Below are 26,468 nucleotides of genomic sequence, written 5' to 3'. Positions count from 1 at the left end.
ACCATCTGGACCCGGTGACTTATTTGTTTTAATCCTGGATATTGCTTTATTTAATTCCTCCTCAGTAATATCTGCTGATAGTTTAGCATTCCAGGTATCACTAACTGAAGGAAGTTTTAAAGGAGTGAGAAAAGAGTCGATTTCAACAGGATCGACAGTCTGTGTTTGAGTATAGAGTTTTTTATAGTAATTTTCGAACACTCCCTGAATATCTTCCGACTTATGAAATAGCTGTTTTGATATTGGGTCTTGTATCTTCTGTATTGTTGCATCGGCCTGTTGCTTACATAACTTTCTGGCAAATAATTTCATTGCTTTACCTCCAGACTCATAATATTTTTGTTTTAAAAACAGTAGTTTTTTCTCTATTTCCTGTGAATATAGGTAGTCCAATTCTGATTTAATTTTTTTAATTTCCTGAGATAGATTTTTATTAGGACCTTTCTTGTTTTCCAATTATAATTTATTTAAGCTATTTGTAAGTGTGTTAAGTTTTTCCAGCCTACATTTCTTTAACTTAGATGTAATAGCAATAATTTTAACCCTAAGAACCACTTTACATGCATCCCATAATATAGTAGGGGTGACTAATCCATTATCATTTGCTCCACATATTGTTCTATTTCTACTACAATTTGTTCCCTAGTCACTCTATTATTCAGGATGCCAGTATTTAGTCTCCAGAGAGTATTTTTGGGTTTATTCTCTAAATTTAGATAAAGTGATATTAATGCATGGTCAGATATATCAATTAATCCTATGTTACAATTCTTAATTCTAAATGTATCTTTTCTAAATGCCAGAAAGTAATCAATTCTTGAGTAGGAGGTATGCGGGTGTGAATAATAAGTATAATCTCTTAGTCCTGGATTAAAGTCTCTCCATACATCAATCAGACCTAATTCTTTAAACATTGTATTTATTTGTTTTCTTAAAGGACTTGCTAATTGAGTGGAAGTATGCAAAGAATCTAATTTAGGGTCCAACAAAACATTAAAATCCCCCCCGCAAATAAAAATGCCCTGTGATTCAGACGCTATTAGATCGATCAAAGACTTGAAAAAGGAACATTTACTGCCTGGAGGAGCATAGACATTAAGAATGGTGACAAAGGTGCCATCAACTCTGCCTCTTATCATTATGTATCTACCCTCTCTGTCTTTTATTTAAGCAAGATGATCATATGTAATTTTATTAGAGATTAAAATCGCAACCCCTCTCCTATGTCCAGATCCAAATGAGGCAGAGTAAATGTATTTAAATCCCATCCTATTCAATTTGTTATGCTCCTTTACATTTAGATGGGTCTCTTGAAGCAATGCTAACTCGATTTTTCTCTTTTTTAAGTTTAGTCAGAATCTTGCTTCTTTTTACAGGATTAAGTAACCCATTTACGTTATATGATGCTACCTTTATGTAATTACTCATTTTCTTTTATTCCACCTATTTTCATGTATTTTGAACCCCACTGCTCAAACTCATATAACAGTCGCCGATTAACGCCCCCGTCTGAATTAGCCAAGAACATGAACTCAACAACAAAACAGAAAACGGCCAGAACTTCAAACTGAAAAGAAAACAAATTAAATAAAGACAAAGTCAAGACTTCCAAGTAAGGGGTCGCAACATATTGACCCTTAAAAGAGCAAAGATGACAAGTATGCTCAACTCAACTCAACTCAACTCAACTTTATTTATAAAGCACTTTCAACACCACAAGTGGAACCAAAGTGCTGTACAATAAGTATAAAAGAGAAACATAAAAAACAAAAAAAGACATATGACATACACACTTACAAAGCATTGTCAAAAGCTAAAGAAAACAAATAAGTTTTAAGCGCACTCTGAAAAACACCCAATGAAGGACAAGTTTTTAGAGACAGAGGAAGGTCATTCCAAAGCCTAGGAGCTGCAACAGAAAACGCCCGATCACCTTTACATTTTAAACGCGTACGGCGAACCACAAGAAGCAACTGATCGTTTGAGCGCAGAGATCTGCTGGAATGACAGCGACTGATTAAATCAGTAACATACTCAGGGGCTAGACCATGCAGGGACTTAAAAACGTACAACAGTTCTTTGTATTGAATTCTGTAACGTATGGGTAACCAATGTAGTTTAATTAATGCTCCATGGGATAAGCCTTGTGTACTTGAAGCGTACTAAGGACCCATGCAGTTAGAGTCATTTCGTCCCAGAAATTGTTCGTCTTTTCGTTCAGTAGCCTGTAATTTGCACTTAAAAAAAGGGCTGTCCTGATCACGTTTTTTTGCCCTCTAGTCCGAGTCCGAGTCATTTGATTTTGAGTATCTGCTGATACCGAGTCCCGATCCAATACTTAATAGCCTACATAAAAAAGAATAAAGAAGAGCGAAAAAACAGATCCAGGAACAGTGCTTTTCAGGTTTTTCAGGTATCTAACAGTTTTCAAATAGTAATCAAATATAAAATATCACTGCATATTATCTTTACTGTATAAAATAAATAAAGATTAATCATTATTGATGTTACAAAAACTATTCAGTCAAGAGCAGTGAGTGATTTCTTTGTTATTTGTTGTTTGATTTAACATTAAATACAGGCAGCAGGAATAGTTGTTTTCCCTTTAAGACATGCACGATCCAGTACATATACTGTTCCACATGCGTTGTCTTTCTCGACTAATATACGTTCACTTAAGACATAACCGACTATGTTTGCTAGGATACTCACTAGGACGGGCATGTTGACATAATTTTTGTATGAATTTGTCCGCCGAAGCGCAAGACTTGAAAGAGAACTCAGTATTTACGCGCTGACTGGAATAAGCGTGTGCACGCTTCGGATGAGCGCACACAAATCTTCTCACAGCGCGTGCGAGTTCTCTTTCGCGTCTTGTTCTTTAAGGTTTAAATCAGCAAGGCTTAAATGAGTTAGTTTAAACACAGACAGCAACGTGTGCTTTTCTGGTCTCACCTGCGCTCACGCGCTATCAACACCCGGGTGATGACGGCGTAAATGACTGGACATTACAGCAGACGGCACTCGCAGTTAACAGTTTACAAAGAGTGACTGTTTTGTCCACGCTTTCTGATTATCGTTGTTGTAACGTTTTGTACATCCATCGACTGAAACATACATTATCTGAACTCTGTCTGTTTTCCCCGTTGCTATTTTAAACAAACCATAGTAACCAATAGATGCGTCGTCATTCGAGATGGACCGCAGTGCAAGTGCGGTCCGTAAGTGGAGAACCGTATGGTTTGATTTTTTACCGAGAACCGCTGCACCCCTAATACTCGGATATATACATATATATCTGAGTCCTGATCGGGAGGTAATGCTTCTTGTCGGTCTTTCTCCAGGTCAGCCACTGGACGCGCTCCATCAATGAGGAAGGTGTGCTGTGTACGGTCACCGGGAGACCTCTTTTCTCCATATCGGTCGTTGCCTCTTCCACAGAGTTATAGAGAACTGTGCCTCTAGAGTAAAACATCTTCAGTCTGGCCGGGAAGCGCGTTTGGAATTTGATGTCATGTTCCCTCAGGATCCTTTTAGCTTCTTGATATTTCCTCCGTTTCCACAGCACATCGGGGGCGTAGTCATGAACGGAAAAAATCCTGTTGCCATTCCATTCGATCACCTTTCTCTCCCAGGCCGTTTTGATAACCAACTCTTTAATCCTGTAGTTGAGAAACTTGGCGATTATCGAGCGTGGTTTAGCTGCGGTTGATGGGTTAGGCGCGAGAGCTCTGTGAGCCCGTTCAATCTGGAGGTCCACCGAAGCGTTCAGATCTAGGGTCGATTTAAGTAGATCCTCTAGGAAAGAAATCATGTCAGAAGAGTTTTCCCTCAGCTTTTTCTGGTATGCCGTAAATCCTGATATTCGACCGTCTGGCTCGACCCTCTTGGTCGTTTAGCCTGGCTTCAAATTGTTCCGTTAGCAGTAGCATCTCTTCCAGCACTTCTTCAGTGTTTTGGATTCGGGTCTCCGCTTCATCGATTCTATTTTCAGCCTCTTCTATCCTTTTACTAGACTTATTCAATTCTTCTTTTATATCCTGGAGTTGTTTGTGACTGTCTTGTCGAAAGTCCTTAATCTTGTTAAGAATCTTCGCCAGGCTAATTTGCTCTCCCTCATGTGCTCCGTCGCCACTCGTGCTAATTTGATCAGGTGCGTTTGGGTTATTTTCATCGTCTTTTGTAGTGTTTTTTCTTGGTCTTCCTCTTTTCTCCATATTTGCCCCATCCATAACTTTGTCAGCACTTAAAGGTTGTATTTATCTGGTTCTGGGGCGATGAATTTGTGCAAATTGACGGAGCTAATGAATTAAGCAGCCATTTTCGAAAGGACGTAAACCGGAAGTCCGTTTGATGATTGTTAAATGTTATGACCTGCACGGTAACTTCAATCATGCCATGTTTAGTGTCTATGCATTCATATCAGGATGATTTAAATGCTTGTGTATGCGGTATGTCCATACCTGTGCAACACAGGAGTATTACAAGACTCTTTAATAGTTTTATTCAAAGACTCAGCTTGTTAATCTACTTGGTCATAAAAGCCCTGTCAAGGGGGGGGGTGTTGTCACCCGGAAATACATCATCTTCATTGGCCCCCATCATTCCTAAGAGGTTGGTTAAAAGCCAGCGAACCATGCCACTCCTCCCTCTTCTTCCTTGCTTCTGGACGACCGAACAGGTCTCCTTGCGGCCGGCCTCTCTAGCCCCCGGCCTACAACACCCAGCCAAGTGCTCATCACCCAACAGACTGGCAACAACTTCAGACGATAACCTCAAGAGTTATCCTCAACCTGCAGATCCGACGCTCTTCAGCCTAAAGGCATCTTGCAAGTATCGTACATTTTAATGCTAAACAGCGATTTAGTATTGATTTGTAAAGACTTTACCTTTGCTATTGCTAAAAGAAACTGATGAGTCCTTTCCAGAGTGCCATTGACATTTCATGTAGCTCTAGTAACAGTATCTCTTCCGGTTCAACTCTATCATTACTCACTCTGACTCGTGTATGTGTGTGTGACCCTTTGTGTATGTTATGTTACGTGTTTGTTAGTTTAGTTATGTGTTTGTGAGTTAGTTAATAAAGATTGTGCACAGGACATGTTTGGTTCTGACTCTGTCTGCTAATGAATTGCCTCTTAAGTGATAGATCCGGACTACGTGCTCTGAGTAGTACAGTACAATAAGAAATATTATTTTTCCATAACTTGGAAATTAACATTTCTTAGAATTAATAAACAATCAACACTGAGCGTTCACTGGACGAACAGGTTAACTGATTGTAATATTAATTTTAATGTAGCTATGTCCAGTTAATCTGATTAACGGATTTGCATATTCATAATTAATCATAATTAATAGTCATAATGAGTTATGAATAATTATTAATATTTCCCATTTGAGTTAAAATTCGCTACATATTTGGTGGAGAATTGAAAGGCATCATTTTAAGCAATTGTTTGCAGATGGACCAGTAATCAATTATGTGTTTTGATAATCTTTATTGACATCTTATACATGCACATACAAATTTCTGATAAAATCAGCAAAACTGGGGCTTTGAATGCGCATTCCCTTGAACAGCAGAACGTTCCTCGATGCTATAATGCATATTTAAATTGTACGAAAAAGATAACGTGAAATTATCGAAGAAATCATAATTTCAGTTGCTAAACGAGCGTAAGACTTTTCTGACAATGGAATCGCAGATTAGCAGCTCATACAAATGGTATTAGAATAAATGTACCTGAATTTGGGCGAAGAAACCCCCACTTTCAGTTTTAAATGCATAAGTCTTTCTGGCGATCGAATCTCAGATTAGCAGCACGGACAAATAAACTACCCTGATCTTGGGCGAAGAAATCCCTACTTTCAGCGGTAAATGCAGAAGCCTTTTTCTGATGACGGAATTCCAGATTAAGCAGCATAAATTTACCTGTGTGACGAAGAAATCTCACTACAGAGTTTGTAATGGTGTTCTGGGCGAGACTCCCCATTCACCGATTAAAGGCCTTTTTACTATTCGTTACGTCACTGTATTCATATTAATGCGCTGGACCGCACATATGAAACACACGCAACGAATTTGTGGTGTAAATTCTAGCTTAGCTAACTAGCAATCACCACTGTCTGTGAAGTGATGTGTTGTTGTGATTTGTGAGTTATGCATGACAACACTGGAGTTCTCAATGCGGACTTGCAGCACGGTTAGAATTCTGCTCTATTCTGATCGTGTTGCGGGCTGGCATTGGTCTCCTGGCAACGCATGACAACAGAGTGTGGAGAGCAGACACCTCTGAAAGTCTGATAACAGCACCCACATCACAGACTGTTGTGCAAACAACAAACCTTGTGTAGCCAAATCTAGCTCTATAGAAATCCTACACGTATACCCTACAAGTTAAAACCCTTTAGCTCGACTAAAAGCTGCTAGCAACCTTCTAGCACCTAGACACGTACGAGCGCGAAGCATTCAAGCTGAAGACTTTATAGACTTTGGGATCCCTTTTAGGAGGGACTTTGATTTGAACTGTTGATGGGAACACAAAGCGCTGTGAAGCTCGGAATCAAATGAATCAATTGCATCACAAACGATTCACTGTTTGAACCGCTCAAAACGCCCCTTTGCGGGTCAGAACAGTAAGCTCAGTGAATCCTAGAGATATATGAAGACGAGACATTTAATAAGCCATTCACAAATGGTTATTATTAAGTTGTAATCAATTAAAAGTGATCAATGAATCGTCTAATATCCTTAAACATGAGGTTTCTGTCAAGACATGATATTTCAGTAAACGGTAGTGCTTATTAATAAAAACGGAACTATATCAGACAAAACATGACAATACGTCACTTCCCTTTATCAAATGCGTCATTTAAATGTGTTAGACGCATTTCATGTACAAATCATGTATAGACATGGGTTCATGGGACTTAGGGATGAACCATGGACATCTTGAAACACTTTGAAACTGCTAGGATGCATCACAAAGCCTCGTTTACTGAAATCACGTGACTGTGGCAGTTTGACACACGCTCCGAATCACTGATGCAAGACAAACGATTCACTTGAATTCCAAAGCTTCACAAGGCACGCCTCAAAGGCACCCATCTCTGGTTTAAACCATGTGTGTGTGTGTGTGTGTGTGTGTGTGCATGCGTGGCGTCACTCACATTGTCAAGTCTGAGTATCTCTATTCAGTCAAGCTGAATTTAAATTAAATTTAAAATTTAATTAAATCAATTTGTTTAGTTTCCTGTCTCCTAAAGCTACAAGGAAATTCCGAGTTTACTCTTTACTTATTTATCTATTCATTTTTTTCCTAACCCTATTTCTCTATCTTAGTTCTACTTCATGCTAATACTTTGTTCACCTGACTATCCCTATGCAGCCAAGTTGAATTTGGTTAAATTTGAAAAGTTAACTAAATCAATTTTGTCTGTTTACCTTTCCTAATAGATTTCTAAATCTATTAGGAAATTCTAATTCTATTTTGTCCAACTTCATTCCTCCTCTACATGTCATTTTTATTTCCTTCACTTCCTTTTGGTTTCAGTCTGAATATCTCTATTCAGCCAAGTTGGTTTTAATTAAACTTAGCATTTAATTAAATCAATTTAGGTATTCACCTTCTCTTTAGGTTCCCTAGAGCTAAAAGGACCTTCTGTTTTTACCCTTTTTGTGTTATTCTACCATCACCCTCTTCCCTTTTTTATTTTTTTTATTTTTTATTTTTTTTTATAGGATTACAGTAGTTCTAGAAACTGTTGTTTCCTTAATGAGGCATAATGAGTTATGGGTTATTACTATGCTAACACCTATCTCTCAGCTCCCCCTCCTCACTCCTTAGTGCTGACTGAGTACATGAAGTACGGTCACCGTCCAGTGCACTTTTGGCTCTGGAAAGGACTAGAAACTATTCCCGTTGTTTCTTCTCCTTTCGACCTCAAGGCATCTGGTGTTTCTCTGGTAGTCTAGAGATTAGGTCATCACTTGAACCAGTGACACCTGCTTAACCATATCTCCTAGCAAAACTAAATAGGTAAAAACCTCTTTCCTTCCTTTCCCTTTTCTTATTTCATATCTCTCTCTCTCTCTCTACCAGTTTGTTCTATTTATTTACCTTATGGTGATAATCTCTGGAAAGGAATCATCTGTATTCTGAGTAATAGTAATGACGTGTACCAGCCCCGTCATCAGTCAACACCGCTTACAGCTGTCATCCAAGATAGTTAAACCCCTTAGTCTCACACTGGCTTCCCCCACTTCAGCTAGTCACTCCCTATACGGCCCACATAGCGGTACGAACTTGCATTTGCCTGTGCCATCTCTTTCTCTCATGTCCCCAAAGTGTGTCAGTCTGCCCAGGACATCCAGGACCCCCTCGAGACCCAGCGGAACAATGTGATGGTTGCCCTTCAGTTAAAGCAGTCAACGACCTGCAACCGCAGAGCAAGGGACAGCGAGATCGGCAGCACCAGCACACATGTGACACCTGACCTGAGCCACAAAGAGCTTCATCCTCTCCTTAGCCCATGCTCATACGGGCTTCCAACAGGAGGTAATTGAACGAATGCTGCAAGTCACTGAGTTCCACAGAGAACCAACCCACTCAGCATGAGAAGGCACAGGACCGATGCAAGAACCATGACAGAGCAGAGCAATTGAGGGAGGTCACCAGTCTTCAGGAGGCTCTGACAGCTGTTGAACTTTGCCAGTTAAAGAACGTAAGGAACGTAAGGTTTGAATTTAAAGAGACACTAAAGCTAAGGCCCTTGAAGGCCACCCGCATGCAGAACTGAAAGTCAAACACTGACTCCACAATTCAGCAGCGTGAGAGACAAACACATTGTGGTCCGAAAAGAACTGAAGCAGCCCGAACAACTACAAATGGACCACACAAGGAACTTGCAACCTGATGGACTTCGCAGCAGCAGCAGCGAGAGCTCCCCCAACCCTTCACAAAGGGGGGAGGGGCCAGAGCCTGCAGCTTAGGAGACCACAGCACCAATGCCAACATAATAGACATTCCCTTTTGTTCCAAAGTACCTGACTGGTGTGATCCACCAAGACAGGCTCTCTGTTCCAGATCACATCGCACCAGATTCACTATGAGTTTTGACTTAACAGCCAGAAAAACTCCAATTAGACTATCAGCAGCTGAAGCCAGTCTTCATAAAGGATTTCTCAGACCCAGAAGCCTGAATGCAGATTGAGTGCTGCCCCCGACACCAAGCAGGGCAGATCTGAAAGTCCCAAGGTTACTGCCACCGACTCAGACAAACCTGGAATTAATGGAGGACACCAACAGGACCTTTGCCTCCTACAACAGCTAGTCGCCCCTTTGGACAGCACCACCTGCCCTCACACAGTGCCACTCATGTGACCTGACACAGAAGGCCTGTAACACACAAGGCCCCTCAGCAGGGGGTTCTCAAGACCCCAATGACTTTGAATTGCCAACGCAGTGCTTTACCCATAGCTTCTACAAAGGTTCCTAGGCAGCATAGGGCATAAAACTTTTAAAGTACATGAAAATGTGTGTTCGCAGAAATGCAGGAGTCTGCAGTAAGAGTGGAAGGAAACCTTGTGTGAATGTGTAAATCTCAAATGCTCATGACTATCCACGACGAGCTATTTTGAAATATGACACTAGATTGAGCCGGTTAAGCCAGCATGGCCTAACGCCACTCGCTTAAACCATCGTCCAACTAAAAGTGTGTTTAATAATTGATAATTCTGACATGACGTTTGACAACGTTTGATTCGCATGTAGATCGATGGTGCTGGCTTGTTAGATGCAGATAAAACTATAGCTTGAAGTGACACCTCTGCCGTAACAGAAAGAGTCTTAAGACATTTTAGCATATGTTCAAATGGTATCAGTGTAAAGTTAATCTGATTTTAGCGAAGAAATCCTAATCTCAGTATTAGAGCGTAAGCCTGTGTTGACGAAGGAATCTCAGCTCAGCGGCATGTAAACTGTACCAGAATTGATTATTCTGCTTTGATTGGAGAAATACCAATTGCAGTATTGCTTAACCTGTTTCTGATGAATGAATCTCAGTACAGCATTATATAAATGTAGATTTGGGTAATGCTCCCTTTTTATAGTTAAGATTGATGTCATTCATCTAAACTTTGGCTGCATCTACAAGCATAGCTACCTCTTGACCAAAACTGTGTTTCACTCGCTGAAAGGAATATCAGTATACCTGCACAAGACGGACTTAACTATATATGCTTAAACAAGCTTTGACTTACAGCAAACTGTGTAATGACCCTTTAAACAAGTACAAGACGTTGTTTAAAGTAGATAGATGAGTTTACATGAGTAAAATTTGCAAATGCCAAAACATATTTGCATTTTACTGAATGTAATATCAAGTTTTTGAAAATCTGAAAGTATAAGCATCACATTTTAACTCTGTACGTAACTAGTTTGAAATGAGCAGACAGTCTTCATGAACTGTTTGAATTGCTGTGGTGTGCATTGGTTCCCATGACAACGACTTGTCACAGGAAGTGCTAACTCATCACCTTGTGATGCCATGGTGTAAACAAACCAGGCTAGGTGGCTAAGCTAACCCCACCTAGCACCTATATGGTTTTCTATGAAAGGAAAGGGAGGCATGACTCCATAGACTGTAAAGCATGACTCCTCTGTGTAACTTTACCTGCGGGTGTCGCTGTTTGGCAGTATTCCTTAAGAAATACGTGTGACTTGCTCTCTTTTTAATGTCATAATTTTTAATATTTGTGTTGTTTTATATGTAATATGGATAATTTTCTCATCCTATTTTTTTGAGGAGGCACTGCCTCCCTTGCCTACTCGGAGGAAACGCCCCTGGTGGTGAGGGGGGCGTGGTTCAGCGAGGTCTGCAACCGGAGAGAATAGAGTGCCCCAGGGATGACGCGTTTTTTTAGGCCAACCCGGAAGTTAGCAGCGCACGGGTTCCCTCAACTGAAAGCCTATTCATTTTTCCCATAGACTTTTGGAAAATCGCAGAAAATAAGCTCTTTGTTTAACAAAGGGTTATGACACTTACATGTTTTGTCTATCAAGATAATCTTTACAAGTTAACACAACATTTATAGATTTTGAAGCTTAAATAAAGTCGTCAGATATAAAAGGCTAACAGTAGGCTATAAACGGACTACAGCACACCATGGTCGCGGATCAACGTCGTCACCACCAAGCGTCCTCAAACTTTATTTAGAAAACAACTCTATTTAAAAACATGCTCACTGATTATATATGCGCTGTGTATGAATACTTATCCACTTTTTCATGAGAAATGCTGTCCAAATGTCCTGTTTGTCATGATGACGTCTAAAGTCCCAGCCAAAGGAAGTAGTCTCTTTTAGCAATTTGTTAGCAACCGCCGAATTTAAGACACAGTAAAAGTTTAAAAAATCACAAGTGGGTTATAACTGGTGTGTTTTATGTCATAGATCAAAACGTGAAAGTATTTAGAGGCTTTGTTTACCACAGACCTTATTTCAGGCGATTTAGCAAAAACCCATTCAAAAAACCCATAGACTTTACGCGTTGGAACCGGAAGTCCTAAAATGCTAACTCGCTTCCGGGTTTTGCCTACAATAACGCGTCATCCCTGGGGCACTCTATAGCAGGAGATTCTTGGTAAGTGAGTGGGTTGAATACAAATCACGGACACCTGTTTCTCGTTCTAGTGATTGGCGCGGAGACAGGATACGACGCCGTGAGAAGCAGGAGTGTGTGAGAGAGAGGGGAACTGCTGACTGAGGCACAGTGCGTTGCTTGGAGTGAAGCACTTGTGGATTGCGTCTACCGAATCTGGAGTGAAGCCCTTTGTGGATTATTTATGTTGCTGTTGTTGTGCGCTGCACAGTCTTTCTGTTGAACTTTGTTCTCAATAAAAGCTCAGTCAGCAGTTGTTCGTCGACCCAGACCTCTTCCTTCCCACACACAAACTTTAACTGTGCTACAGTAGGTTTAGGGGTGGGTGTACTCATTAATAAAAAATTTGTTTTGCTAAATGGAAATAGGAGAAATGGTGTAAAAACTCCACACAATGGGTCTCATTCATGAAACATTCGTAAATATACGAGTAAATATGTGAGTGATTTGCGCGTAAAGAGACCTTCCCAAAAACTCTTCTCCTGATTCACAAATACTTCGTAAACGTTAGAAGTGATAGTGAAATGTGTGTGTGTTAATGAATTCCAATCAGTCGTAAATGGGACGCGCGTGCACGCTCATTCTCAATTACCATAAATCCCGCCCATTAAATCCGACTGACAACTACATGGGCATCATATGACACCAAACAAAGGATTTTGGACATTTTATAGGAAACAATTTCCATAACAAATAAGGGGCCATTAGTTTGCCCAGCCGTATTGAAATCTATCCATTATTTGATTTAAGTGCTCCGTTTGCAGATGCTATTCATCTTATACCTCATCTTAAAAAAAACAAACAAAAAAAAAAAAACTTCTTATTCCTATCCTTTCACTTCCCCTAATCCCTCTCTATTGTAGCTTACGATAATCTGAGCACTGCCTATAACTTGTATTATGAGTACTTCTTGTCTATTTGCCTCGTCATGACGACTCGCTTGTTGTATTCCTCACTTGTAAGTCGCTTTGGATAAAAGCGTCTGCCAAATGAATAAATGTAAATGTAAATGTATTACTGGCTCTCACAATAAAAGTAAAAAGAAAAAACTTATGTAATTACTATATATAATGTTTTTTCAAAATGCTGTGTAAATATGTACCTTATTAAGGTGAATTAAAATGCAGCCTTATTAATGAGCAAAACGTTCGGATGTTAAACGCACTATTTACGTGTGGCTGGGAGCAGGTGTAGATTTCTTTCGTACCAACTAACATTTGGAAAATACGAACATTTTAATGAATCCGAAAATTTACGCCAGAACCACTTTACACACGATTTACACAAAAATTCATTTTGCTCGTGTTTCATGAATGAGACCCATTGCATTTAAATGAACACGCATTTTGATTGGTAATGACAGTCATATGTCATTTCATGACGATAGACGTAACACGACACTGTCATTATTTTTACGCCCACTAGAGGGCGCATGACTTTATGCAACACAGCTATTTAATTTGTGCTCAATTCATTCAAAGAGTTTATGCTCATTCATTATTGCAGTGACCCTACAGGTTTGCGTATAATACTGTTCTTTCCCCTGGCTCTCCTGAAATCCAGCAAACACGATGTAACCAATCACAGAATTTCTTAATTAGCTCAAATTATGGATGAATGAATGAATGAATATTTTTATTTAAGTTTCATGCACTCATGGTGCCCAGCCCACATATATAATACAATTTTGATGGACATCTTTCTTAATGACTGGACAGTGTCATATAATATAATATAATATAATTTAATATAATGTATGTATACAATAAAACAATATAATAAGCCACAACATCCTGACATAATCACAACTAAATCACTTCATCTCAGGATACAAAGTCTTTTGTCTTAATGTCCATGCATTCTCAACAAAGGTTGCCATACAAAAAATGTCATTTTCAAGTAACCAAAACATAATTTCACCTTCAGGCAGCCAAAACAGATCCGGGTTTTTCTGTTGCATCATATTATACAAATCAATTCTTAAATTGTTGTACAGTGGGCAATAAAACATAAAATGAAATTCATCCTTCACCAGACATAATTCACATACAGAACATAACCTGTCCTCCTCTGGGACTCCTTTAAAATGCCCCACTTCCACCTCTAGGGGCAGCACTCCAGCTCTGAGCTGAGCACACAGAGACCTCTGTCTTCTTTTCAAGTTATATTTGACATAAGGTTCAGTAAAGAAATTTTCCTTAAACTGTACATAACTTCTTAATTTAGGCTTCCGTAGCATCTCTAATTTCCACTGTTCTAATAAGTTTCAAATAATGTTTGTCTGATGTTGGTGATCTTGCACTGTATACTATTCAAAAACAATTGTTGTAAATTTACTACTGAGAAGATCTCAAGGACCTCCCTGGACCAAGGATGTCCGTGAGCTCTATCCCAGTTAAACACTTTTCGTTTGAGTCTTTCATCTGGTAAACACATGAGGCGGTTCCATAGCCTAAGGACTTTGTTTGACCACACAGGGCTCCCAGCCCATGTCCCCCTCGATGGCCGCCCTAGTGGTAAACCTGTGTACTCCAAGAAAATATCTCATAGGTCTACTTTGGACCGTATTACATTCAGGAGAATCTTCAAAGCCCCATACTCCAGCAGCATAGAACAGCACAGGTCTAATCACTGAATCATACAGTTTAGTAAATATGTCTAAGCTCAGCTCAGGGCAGACCTTCATCTTATTAACCACAGCTCCAAGTGCCCTTCCAGCAGACTCTGATAACACGCGTCTGCCTTCGGAAAAATTCACATTTTCATGAAAAACAAAGCCGAGATACTTATAAGTTACAGAATACATCAGTAATGTTTGTCCAAAATAGAATTCATAATCACTCTGATGTACAAAAGGCGTTCTAAACTGAACTATTTGTGTTTTATCCCCATTAATGGCAAGTCTCCATTTGTTACACCATTTATACATAATATCCAGCATCTTCTGTAGTTTTGCCTCCTCGTCAGCAACCAAAACAATGTCCTCAGCATACAATAATATACTGAGATATAAATATACAAATACATATACAAAAACAAATAAATGATTATCATTTTTAGTGTTTGCTTTGTGTTCAATTTATATTCAGTATATAAGAACCAGATTGATGAACTTTTAAAATTTTAAAAGGTTACAAGGGGGTTTAAATACACACATAGGCTATATCGTATGTGTTTGTGTGTATATTGTAACACAATTCGTAAATGGGAAGAAGGAGGCGGGAACCGGCGAACATTCAACGTAACTTTAATCCCAAAATAAACAAAGAACAAAACGAAAGTAATGCCGGCAGACCCTCGCGGACGTCTGCCGGCCACACAAACATAACAAAACCATAACATAAAGTCTAGGCCTGGTCCTCTCTCGTCCTTCATTGTAGTCGCTCCTCTTTTTATGCCTCCGGAGCTCCTCCGTGAGAGACTCGAGGCCGGCACGCCTCGCAGGTGACGCTCATTATCACTCGCGTCACCGGCCTCGCGCCGTTCCCTCACGGCTCTCGCCCGCCCTGCTCGTCACATATATGATTAACCCATTTTAGCCCACCGGCAACTATAGTTTCCACAGAGTATAGTTGTCATTTTCCTTTTGTAAGTATTTTTCTAGGTGTTTTCCATGTTTTATGCCTCAATGACATGCAATAAAACAACCAAATAAATTATTTCAAGAACAAAAAAAAGGTATTGACTTCCTTCCTGTGACATGAGGCTGTCAACTTCCTACCCCTACTTCTAGGAAGCATATTGAAGGCAAACCCTCCCAAAGAAAAGTAATTTTCATGTTAATATGAAGTATTTTTTGTTGACATATATATATATATATATATATATATATATATATATATATATATATATATATATATATATATATATATATATCTACATAATCATGAGGGTCTCTAGAATCATCCAAACAAAACAAATCTTACAATAGATCTATAGTTTTTTGTATACTTAGTCAAAAGTCCAAGTGGCAACTATAGTTGCCGGTGGGCAAATTACTTATATCATGGGGAAATGGGGTATACTGTGTTTAATGGGTTAAAAAAATCAAGGTTATTGGTCTTGTTTAGTGCCTTTTGCTTTCATAATATTTTATATTGATATATATTGTTATTTGTTTATTTATTTTTTTAATATATTTATTTTTTGTTTGTTTGTTATATGTGACCCTGGATTACAAAACCAGTCATAAGCGTAAATTTTTTTTTTTTTTTTTTAATTGAGATTTATACATCATCTGAAAGCTGAATATATATATAAGCTTTCCATTGATGTATGTTTTGTTAGGATAGGACATTTGGCCAAGATACAACTATTTGAAAATTTGGAATCTTAAGGTGAATAAAAATGAAAATATTGAGAAAACTGCCTTTAAAGCTGTCCAAATTAAGTCCTTAACAATGTATATCAATTCACAAACATAATTTTTTTATACATTTACGGTAGAATGTTTACAAAATATCTTCATGGAACATGATCTTAATATCCTAATGATTTTTGCCATTAAAAAAAAAAAAGAATCTGTAATTTTGACTCATACAATGTATTGTTGGCTATTGCTACAAATATACCCGTGCAACTTATGACTAGGTTTGTGGTCCAGGGTCACATAGGAGTATTTTTTTCTAATGAACAATGTAATTTAACTTTTTTGATTCACAATGCTCTGTTGGAGAAACTTAATGGCTGCACTTTGTTCTGCCACTTTAAAACAAACAGATTTGTTGTTTGTTGTGTTTTCATATTCAAGAGATTATAAGCTAAATGCAGCTTTTTTGTATTCACATAGAATGTTCTTTGACTTTGACTGATCTGCTGATCTGTTGAAAGCAGTTATTTTGAGTTAGATGCATACATTTTCTCCTCCTATTCAAATTTTACATTGAGGGGTGCATACAACATATTGGCCCACAGGCAATTACAGTTGCCGCACATTCAAATACCTTTTTTAAGAAAAAAAAACAAAAACCTGCGGAAAACAAATGCAGAACATGTTCACATAGGACACTTTTACTATATGCATGAAACCATTCAGAAAAAAATGGGCACAAATGGGTTAAGCTGTTAACACAATGCGAGTATATCTATCTATCTATCTATCTATCTATCTATCTATCTATCTATCTATCTATCTATCTATCTATCTATCTATCTATCTATCTATATCTAATTTCAGTTATATCGTTTTAATACAATATTTGACATTAACATGATTTTAAACTTTAAAAAGCTCTAAATGGAGCAGTGCCTACGAAGTCTGGCGCTGTCGTCATGCCGTGTGGTTCTGCACTTAGTCCTATCTTATTCTATATGCAAGCAAGTATCTTGATCCATACTCCATTCCAGTCGGTGGCGGTAATGCACCATTATGTTAGGTTGCCAATAAACACCAAAGAAGAAGGAGTGAAGCTCCGTTGCTATGGGCTGCTGCTGCTGTTGTGATGCTCATCTTCTGAACAAAAGCTCATTCAGCATTAACTGCATGAACTGATCGCTGCGCGGATTGACAGCTGTGATTGTGAGTCCAATCCGCCGTGTTTTATTGATCACATGATCTGTAGTCTGTCAGTTTTATAATGAACCTGTAGTCCAGATCATCCGTGTTCAATAAAACACAGAAATCACATTAACATCTGCTGGATTATCACACACTTCACTGAATGACAATGTGACACATGATTCAGTGTGTGTTAGCTTGTGTTAATGACAAACTGTGTAATAATAAGGTGTGTGTAATATGACTTCACAATAATGTTTCATTAGTTAACATGAACTAAGAACACTTCTACAGCATTTATTAATCTCAGTTTGTGTTATTTTTAACATTTAGGCCCTACTAGTACATTTTAGAGCAAAAGTTGCATCTGTTACATTATTTCCATGAAATAACGCTGAACAGTTGTATTTTGAACTTATTTAAAGTCAGAAAATATTGTGAAATCAGTGGAACACAATCAATAATCCCACAGTGATGGACCTGCTGCTCCTGTTTCATCAATGTTGTCGTGGTTCGGCGTCTCTGAGACGGAAGTGTGTGTGTTTCTCAGGTGTGTGTGTGTGTGTGTGATGGCTGGGAAGGTGAAGTGGGTGACGGACATCGAGAAGTCGGTGCTGATCAATAACTTTGAGAAGAGAGGATGGATCCAGGTGACGGACAGCGACGACTGGAACTTCTATTGGCAAGAGCTCGATTCATTTGATCCGTTCACACTGACACAGCTGAACTAGATCCTGAAACACTGATTTGATCAGATCACTTCATGTCGTCTGCAGGATGAGCGTCCAGACCATCCGCAGCGTGTTCAGTGTGGACACCGGCTACCGGCTGACCGACGACCAGATGGTCAACCACTTCCCCAACCACTACGAGCTGACTAGGAAGGACCTGATGATCAAGAACATCAAGCGCTACCGCAAAGACCTGGAGAAGGAGGCCAGTCCCTTAGCCGAGAAGGATGAGAGCGGGAAATACCTCTACCTGGGTAAAACCAGCAGCTGCTTTCTTCCTCTCTCGCTCACATGTGGGTCGCTCATAGTCTCGCTTGTAGTCTCAAAATGCATATATATTAGGGCTGTCAATAGATACATTTTTTAATCGCACACACTTATCGTGAATTTAAGAATACACTTTTTATCTTGTTTAACACGTCTATTTTGCCACCATCGCCTATATCCAGCAAAGTAAACCATCAGATTGAAGTGTGATTTTCACAAAACTGTTTTTCAGCATTTTTCAAGGTAATTTTAGATGTCTTTCCAAAAAAGGACACCAAATAACCAAATGATATGATTTAATATAGTTCATGCATTTATGTAGATTTATTGTCACAACAATCATCTTTACTGTGATTGCAATCCTCATCCATCAAAACTTTTATAGCGAGATGCTGGTTTGCTTTATCCAGCCAAGAAACATAGTTTTCATATCATCTGGCCATACAGCGATGGGATGTTTCCATGTTCTGTTCAGACAGGAACAGCGATGCAGGAGGACTCGCGCTCTTCAGATAAAATCACAGAATATGACAGAGTTCGTGTTTTAAAGCGAAACAGACATTGGAATGAGTAATTCTCTCTGCCAACTCTGATATAATCAACATGGACTTAAAGATCATCTAACTGCGTGATGTAAATTACGTTATGACACAATTTCACATGCTTCCATAATGTTTTTGCATTAAATTTGCGTTAAAAATTTTTAACGCTTTAAGGATTTTGAATTAATCGCGTACATTAACGCGTACGTTAACATTGACAGCTCTAATATATACATAGCTCAAACTGAGTAAAGACCGTTTTTCACAACTTACCAGATTGTCGCTCACTTTCTTCCAAGCAAGATCCTTTTTATTCCTGCTTCTATAAAAGTATGAAAAGTACAGGGATGATTTTGTCCTCCATTGTTGTTTCGGTTTTCTGCATCTGCTCACTACGTTAAAATCATGTAACTACTGGAGCAAGCTCTTTTTCAGCTTGCGCAAATCACACGTTATGCTGTCAAACGCTTGAAACGCTCAATTCGCGCCTCAGGATGTACTCCCCTAGAGTTAAGCAGTTGAGTTTTACCGTTTTCTAAATCTCTGGGTCTGGTGGTACCACTTTTAGCATAGCTTAGTATAGTTCATTGAATCTGATTAGACCGTTAGCATCTCGCTCAAAAATGACCAAAGAGTTTTGATATTTTTCCTATTAAAAACTTGACACTTCTGTAGTTAAATCATGTCCTAAGAAAAATGAAAAGTTGTGATTTTCTAGGCCGATATGGCTAGAAACTATACTCTCATTCCGGCGTAATAATCAAGAAACTTTGCTGTCGTACTTTTGGTTCAGCAGGAGCAATGATATTACGCAGATGCTAATGGTCTAATCAGATTCAATGGACTATGCTAAGCTATGCTAAAAGTGGTACCGCCAGACCTGGAGATCGGCTGAATGGATTTGAAAACGGTAAAACTCAACTGTTTAACTCTAGGGGAGTTGGAAAAGGAGCCTATTTTAAAAAAAAAATGGAGTGTTCCTTTAAAGCTTCATTCATATCTGGTGTGAACGCACCATGACTCTGACCATAGATTTTGTGCCGGTGACGTTCATGCTGCCGGCCGACTACAACCTGTTCGTGGAGGAGTTCAGGAAGAGCCCGTCCAGCACGTGGATCATGAAGCCGTGCGGGAAGGCGCAGGGAAAAGGCATCTTCCTCATCAACAAGCTCTCTCAGATCAAGAAGTGGTCCCGCGACAGCCGCACGTCAACGTAAGACCCTCATCTTCAGTCAAACACATTAAATAGCTGGATTTCAGTCTGAACTGCTGCCGTTTGACAGGTTCGTGGCAGCGAACAGCGGGAAGGAGGCGTACGTCATCTCTCTGTACATCGACAACCCTCTGCTGATTGGCGGGAAGAAGTTCGACCTGCGTCTGTATGTGCTGGTGACCAGCTACAGGCCGCTCAAGTGCTACATGTGAGTATGTGACCGCAGCACGCCACCGCATCGCTCCGTCTGCACTGACCGCTCTGTGTTTCAGGTACAAACTGGGCTTCTGCCGCTTCTGCACGGTCAAATACACGCCCAGCACCAGTGAGCTGGACAACATGTTCGTGCATCTCACCAACGTGGCCATCCAGAAACACGGCGTGAGTCGCTCGCACCCACAGCTAGAGTCTGAGTGCTGCACAAACACTGATTCAAACAAAAGATTCGTAAAGCTTCATGAAGTTTGAAATCGCTCATCACTAGATACTGTGAAATAATGTCCTTATTTTGTTGTTTTGGCACACTTTATAGGGCTGGGTAAAAAATATCGCTTTCTCGATTTTAATGGATTCTCATTTTTACGAACCGACATTGATTCTTAAATCCCAAGATTTACTTCAAATCTTTTCAGCTTGGCAGTTTGAAACGCGATCTGAATCACTGATTTGAAACAAAAGATTCGAAGTAGCGTTTTGAAAACTCCCATCACTAGATATTGTCGAAAAGTCGCTATTTTAAAAAAAATCATCAAAAATATCTTAATTTGTGTTCAGAAGATGAACGAACTGTTGGTATTTTGGCCAATTGAGCATGTTGAATTGTGTCTGTCAGTGAGAGAGATCTCTGATTGGCTGTTCATCTTACCGAACAAATCAGAGCACGGGAATAAACGTGAAAGTAATGAAAGCGAGCAGAGAAGTCAACACAGCTTTCCCTCTTTGATTGACGAATATAGACTATTGATACCTGCTGATAGAGAGCGATATTTCCTGACTGGGGTTACAAAGGGGCGGAAACTTTCCACGGGAACTTAACCTGGGGAATTTTGGAAATATTCCAGTTTGGAAACTTAACAGAAATTTATTGGAAATAATTGGAAGTTTTTGTAATTTTTTTATAAATGTATAATATTTATATAAAATATAATATAAAAACAAATATAAACATTTTGTTTGGTCATAACATGAAATATGTTATTTATTTTTTGCATTCAATTAATTCTAATTTTTTTAATATGTAAAATAAATTTTTATTGCAGCATTTATTTATTTCAGTGTCACATGATCCTTCAAAAATCATTCTAATATGCTGATTTGATACTCAGTTATTATCAATGTTGGAAACAGTTGTGCTGCTGAATATTTTTTTGGAACCTGTGATACTATTTTCAGGATTCACTGATTAATAAAAAGTTAAAAAGAACAGAATTTATTCAAAATAGAAATCTTTTCTAACAATATAAATCTTTACTATCACGTTAAAAATTTCACACATCCTTGCTGAATAAAAGTTTTAATTTCTTTCAAAAAAGAAAGAAAAAAAATTACTCACCCCAAAATTTTGAAAAGTAGTGTATAATGTTAGAAAAGATTTATATTTGAAATAAATGCTGTTCTTTAAATTTTTATTCATCAAAGAATCCTGAAAAAAAATGATCACAGGTTATAAAAATATTCAGCATCAAATCATCATATCAGAATGATTTCTGAAGGATCATGTGACACTGAAAACTGGAGAAATGATGCTGAAAATGATCAGGAATAAATTATATTTTTAAGTCTATCAAAATCGAAAACCATCATTTTAAATTGTAGTTCTGTTTGACAGTATGACTGGGGGAATGCACAGTGCATGCAGGGGGTGTGCATATATTCCCCTTAATTCCCATATATTTGAGCGCAGGACGACTACAATCACGTTCACGGCGGGAAGTGGACGGTCAGTAACCTGCGGCTCTATCTGGAGAGCACTCGAGGACGGGACGTCACCAACCACCTGTTTGACCAGATCCACTGGATCATGGTGCAGTCGCTCAAAGCCGTGGCTGTGAGTCCAGATCATGAGGGAGCGATTGTTCTGATGAAGCATGAACACATGTTGAGCTGAAGCTCACACTCATAATAATGTGTTCTTCTTCCCGTCTGCAGCCTGTCATGAACAACGACAAGCACTGCTTTGAGTGTTATGGCTATGACATCATCATCGACGACAGGCTCAAGCCGTGGCTGATCGAGGTCACATGACATCTCTGGGGTTTGAAAAGTCTTCTATGTTTCTATCGCTCGTTATTTCAGCGAGTGACCAGTGTGCGTCTCTTTCAGGTGAACGCGTCTCCATCGCTCACCTCCAGCACGGCCAACGACCGCATCCTGAAGTACAACCTGATCAACGACACGCTGAACATCGTCACGCCCAATGGAGAGATCCCCGACTGCCGATGGAACCGCAGCCTGCCCAAAGAGGCTCTGGGACACTATCAAGTGCTGTGAGTGAGTGCAGATGCCTCCGTGTGACGTCTCGTCCCATGAGCAGCTCCTCTATATCAGTCTCTCTCTCTCCGTCTCACAGATACGACGAGGAGCAGGCTCTGAGCGAGAGCGCCGACCTCAGGAGCCGTTCGGGGCAGTCGCTGGGGTCAAAGGGCAGTAGGTCCAGCAGCGTGCGCCCACCGTTCCCCGCCACCTGGAAGTGACGCTGTCTGCATGAGGCCTTCACTGGAGCTGTGCTCTGAAAGACATTAATGCTTTTATTTATTCGTCATTATTGAATTAATGTGACAGTACAGACATTTATAATGATACTGAAGATTTCTGTTTCAAATTAATGCTGTTATTTTGTGCTTCTGTTCATTAACCCCTTAACTGTCACCCCCACTTTTTTTTTTAGACAAGAAAATGCACTATCCAAACTTAAATGGTTGTAATTCAAGCATACGTTGGAGTATAGACAAAAGGCTGGTCTTGTTTTAAAGATGAAATTTGGCAGATTATTGTAGATGTGAAAAAACGTATGTAAGTGAAACTGAAAAAAAGTTATAGAAGTTTATGTTTATGAAAATGTAAAATGTAAAAATATAATATTTTATATTTTACAAAAAAATATATATTTTACAAAACAAGTTTTACTCTAAAGCTGCAAGGAAATCAAAGCCAAAAATCTGAACAAGTTGTGTTCCAAATTTCAGGTTGATATCTCAAAAAATGAGCTTTCAGTAAGATTTTGTTTGGGCGCAGTACCACACTTTTTCACTAGATGACAACCAAGCTCCATTACTGACCATATAAAGGCGCCTCCATTTCCATATATGGTTTGAGTGATCTGAACCATATATTTCCATTATTTTCATACAATTTATGAAGTAAATATCCTATATAGAAGTAGTATGGGAATTTTGGCAGAATTTGAATATGAATTCAGCCTCTAATAAACATAAAAATAACATGTATGTAGGCCTAGGTTAGATCGGCGCCACAATCATAAACGTATTTTTTTTCCTATTAAAAACATTTTCAGACCTTTTTTTCTCAAAAAATTGAATGGATGTTATCTTTTGAACTCTTGGCATGAAAACAAACATGTTTCAACCAATCTTTAATGATTTTTCATGTTCATTGCAATTTCAAAATAAAGGTCTGAACATGCCTTATGAGTATGAAAATATGCTTGTTGCAAATTGATAAATTACTGCTCCTATGTAATTTATTTTGGAAATCAGTCACCAAATATGTAAACTAGAGATTCTAAGCTTTCAAATGATATATAGTTTGTCAAGATTCGTTTAGGTTTACTATAGAATATTACTGTTTGAAATATAAAATGGCAAACGTCCCACCTGTGGGACGGTGACAGTTAAGGGGTTAAAGACTGCTGAAAATAAAATCTATCACAGTTTCCACAAATATATGAACTGTTTTCAACATTGATAGTAATCATAAATGTTTCTTGAGCATCAAATCATCATATCAGAATGATTTCTGAAGGATCATGTGACTGTAGACTGGAGTAATGATGCTGAAAATGATCACAGGAATAAATTACACTTTACTATATATTCACATAATAAACAGTTAAATGTCAATGTATATTAAATATAGTGTATAATATATATAGTGAATATATCACAATTTTACTGCATTTACAATCAAATAAATGCAGCCTTGTTGAACAAAATAAACTTATTTGAACAGTCTTTTTTTCTATTTAACAAAATATTTTGTGTATTTCTGTTTAGTTTCTGCCGAAAAGACTTTAATACGCTGTTCGATGACGGATTCTCATTGTGACAACATGCCTCGTTACTGGGTTTGACTGTTTACTCTAAACCACAGAAATATTCACTGGAGTCTCATAAATGTATACTGTGATATAAGAAGGATAATGTTTTATATACTTGAAAAATTAATATTTTTAGTATTTTTCTTTCTTTTTTTTTCCTGTGTGTGTGTGTGTGTGTGTGTTAGAAAGGGCAACAACCTTATGAATAATTTAATTAAATCAATATAAAAATATAATCTTTATTTGTTCATTTTGCTGATGAATGTACTATTTCTACTACAGAAAGATAAAAATAGCAAAAGTAATGTTAGTATGCGCTTCTGAATTTAGTAATGTTATATATGAGAGCAGGGCTTGTGCGCAGAGGGTAGTGATGACGGGAGAAACGAAGATTTGAACCAATTGTTCACAAAATGATTCATTGTTTCGAAGCGTTCGAAACACAACACGCTGGCGACACCTGCTGGACAAAATAGAGCAAAGCAATGAGATCTAGTTCCAAACATAATCACCTTTTACAAAACAATTGCAAATATCTTCACAACAGTGTAATGTTTTCAATATAATTTACAAATCATTAAAAACATTAAATGAAAAAAATTATAATAAAAAAATCATTAAATGTCAGTGCTTGTATTTTGTGTTTTAGTTAGTTACTTTTGTTAATCAGACCATTTATATGTAATTTCCACTTCTCTGGTTTGAATCCTATCTCACAGGAAGGTCTTTCAGGGTTGCCTGGAGAGTGGAGGTATCCAAAGCTCATCAACTGACCACAGGGGTTCCTCAGGGTTCAGTTCTTGGACCCCTCCTCTTCTCCATTTACACTACATCACTTGGTCCCATCATTCAGGCTATTTATTTAAATAATAATATTTATTTATTTTTTATTTTATTATTATTCATCATTCTTCTCCTACCATTGCTATGCTGATGACACACAGCTCTTCCTTTCATTCCAACCAGATGATCCCACAGTAGCTGCACAAATCTCAAGCTGTCTGGCGGACATCTTGGCATGGATGAAAGAACATCATCTACAGCTCAACCTGGCTAAAACTGACCCAGATAGCAAGGTGACATTGATTCAATGTTGAAATTCTATCAGAATCATCATTTTGGTTGAGATTGAAAATTCAATGCTAAATAATATTGAATCATTGTTGAAATTTCAATGCTTTTCAGTGTTGAAAAAGACAACATTGAATCAATGTTGATTGTTGGTCAGCTTCATCACTGGTGAAACTTACCCAGCAGACCAACCTTGAATCAACGTTGAATCAATGTTAATGCCTTAACCAAAATAACATTGAATCAATGTTGATCAACGTTGAATTTTAAGTTGATTATTCATCAGGTTTGCACCCTGAAATAATGTTATTTCAATGATGAAAAATAGATCAACGTGGTTGTAAAATCAATGTTTTTTTCAACCTTAATTAAATCACCTATTTAACATTGAATTAACGTGGAAACAATATCAAATCAATCTTGCTTTATGCACAGCAAGACTCTAATTTCAATCAGAGACAATGTAAGGGCAGCAGTTAATATGGTTTTAATGAAAAATTCACAACTTCCTTCAGTTTACATACAAATGTATTCAATTATAACCACACACTGTTTGAACAGGAATTAACATCATATTCAGGAAAAACAATTGACTGTAAAAATAGCATTTCATGGTGACTAAAACAAATAGATCAGGGCCCTGTACCATGAAGCCGGATTAGCTGGCTAGCCAGGTTAGCGCCAATGTTTCTCACTGTTTTAATTTTAATACAAAGAATAACTGGTAAAACAGTCAATGCACTTCTGTGATTGTAAACAATGCAGCGTGTGAACAGGACTTTTATTTTGGAGCGACGAAATTACGTTATAAGACTGCGTCGAACTCCTGCATCTGCTGAAGAAAGGTTTGTTTTAAGAATTTAATCTGTTTAAATCTATAGAAACAGTTAAAGCTTTTAATATTTTTTTTACAAGCGATGTGAAATTAGTTTATTTACTATCTAATGTAACATTGTGATTCTTTATCTAAGTGTAATGGAGGATATTTGTGTGAGTAAAAGTCATATCCACTGATGAGAAACAGTAAACCTGCGTCTCTTTTCTCTCTCTATATATATTATAAATCAGTTTATCATGAACACAGTTCAGTCTCTGGAGAGTAATGATGGAGAAACTGAACTTTTCAACTCCGAGTCAATTGAATCAAACACTTTGAGAAATGATTCAGTGAATCACGACACGTGCTGCTCAAACAGTGAACATGAACG

At 38.3% G+C, this 26,468-nt stretch overlaps 1 protein-coding gene across 1 annotated transcript; it reads left to right on the top strand.

Annotated features, from left to right (window-relative positions):
• Window positions 1-17,058: 17,058 nt before the first annotated feature.
• Window positions 17,059-24,274, top strand: LOC137006733 (polyglutamylase complex subunit TTLL1-like). Its single transcript, XM_067367750.1, has 10 exons — window positions 17,059-17,181; window positions 17,711-17,842; window positions 17,937-18,145; window positions 19,733-19,913; window positions 19,984-20,121; window positions 20,186-20,294; window positions 21,817-21,960; window positions 22,062-22,148; window positions 22,236-22,399; window positions 22,483-24,274. Exons 2-10 carry the CDS (start codon window positions 17,730-17,732, stop codon window positions 22,604-22,606), a joined length of 1,269 nt encoding a protein of 422 aa, XP_067223851.1. The 5' UTR covers window positions 17,059-17,181; window positions 17,711-17,729; the 3' UTR covers window positions 22,607-24,274.
• The last annotated feature ends 2,194 nt before the right edge of the window (window positions 24,275-26,468 follow it).

Source organism: Chanodichthys erythropterus, chromosome 3 (assembly GCF_024489055.1).
Source record: "Chanodichthys erythropterus isolate Z2021 chromosome 3, ASM2448905v1, whole genome shotgun sequence".
NCBI lineage: Eukaryota > Metazoa > Chordata > Actinopteri > Cypriniformes > Xenocyprididae > Chanodichthys > Chanodichthys erythropterus.
Note: the sequence above shows the minus strand (reverse complement) of the source record. Positions and strands in the feature narration are given on the sequence as shown.

Bases quoted from the DNA above. Each gene is read 5' to 3' on its own strand.
- LOC137006733 (XM_067367750.1), top strand. From the start codon at position 17,730: ATGGCTGGGAAGGTGAAGTGGGTGACGGACATCGAGAAGTCGGTGCTG. The intron at 18,146-19,732 runs GTAAAACCAGCA...CTCTGACCATAG, and splicing joins CGGGAAATACCTCTACCTGG to ATTTTGTGCCGGTGACGTTC. The intron at 22,400-22,482 runs GTGAGTGAGTGC...TCCGTCTCACAG, and splicing joins CTGGGACACTATCAAGTGCT to ATACGACGAGGAGCAGGCTC.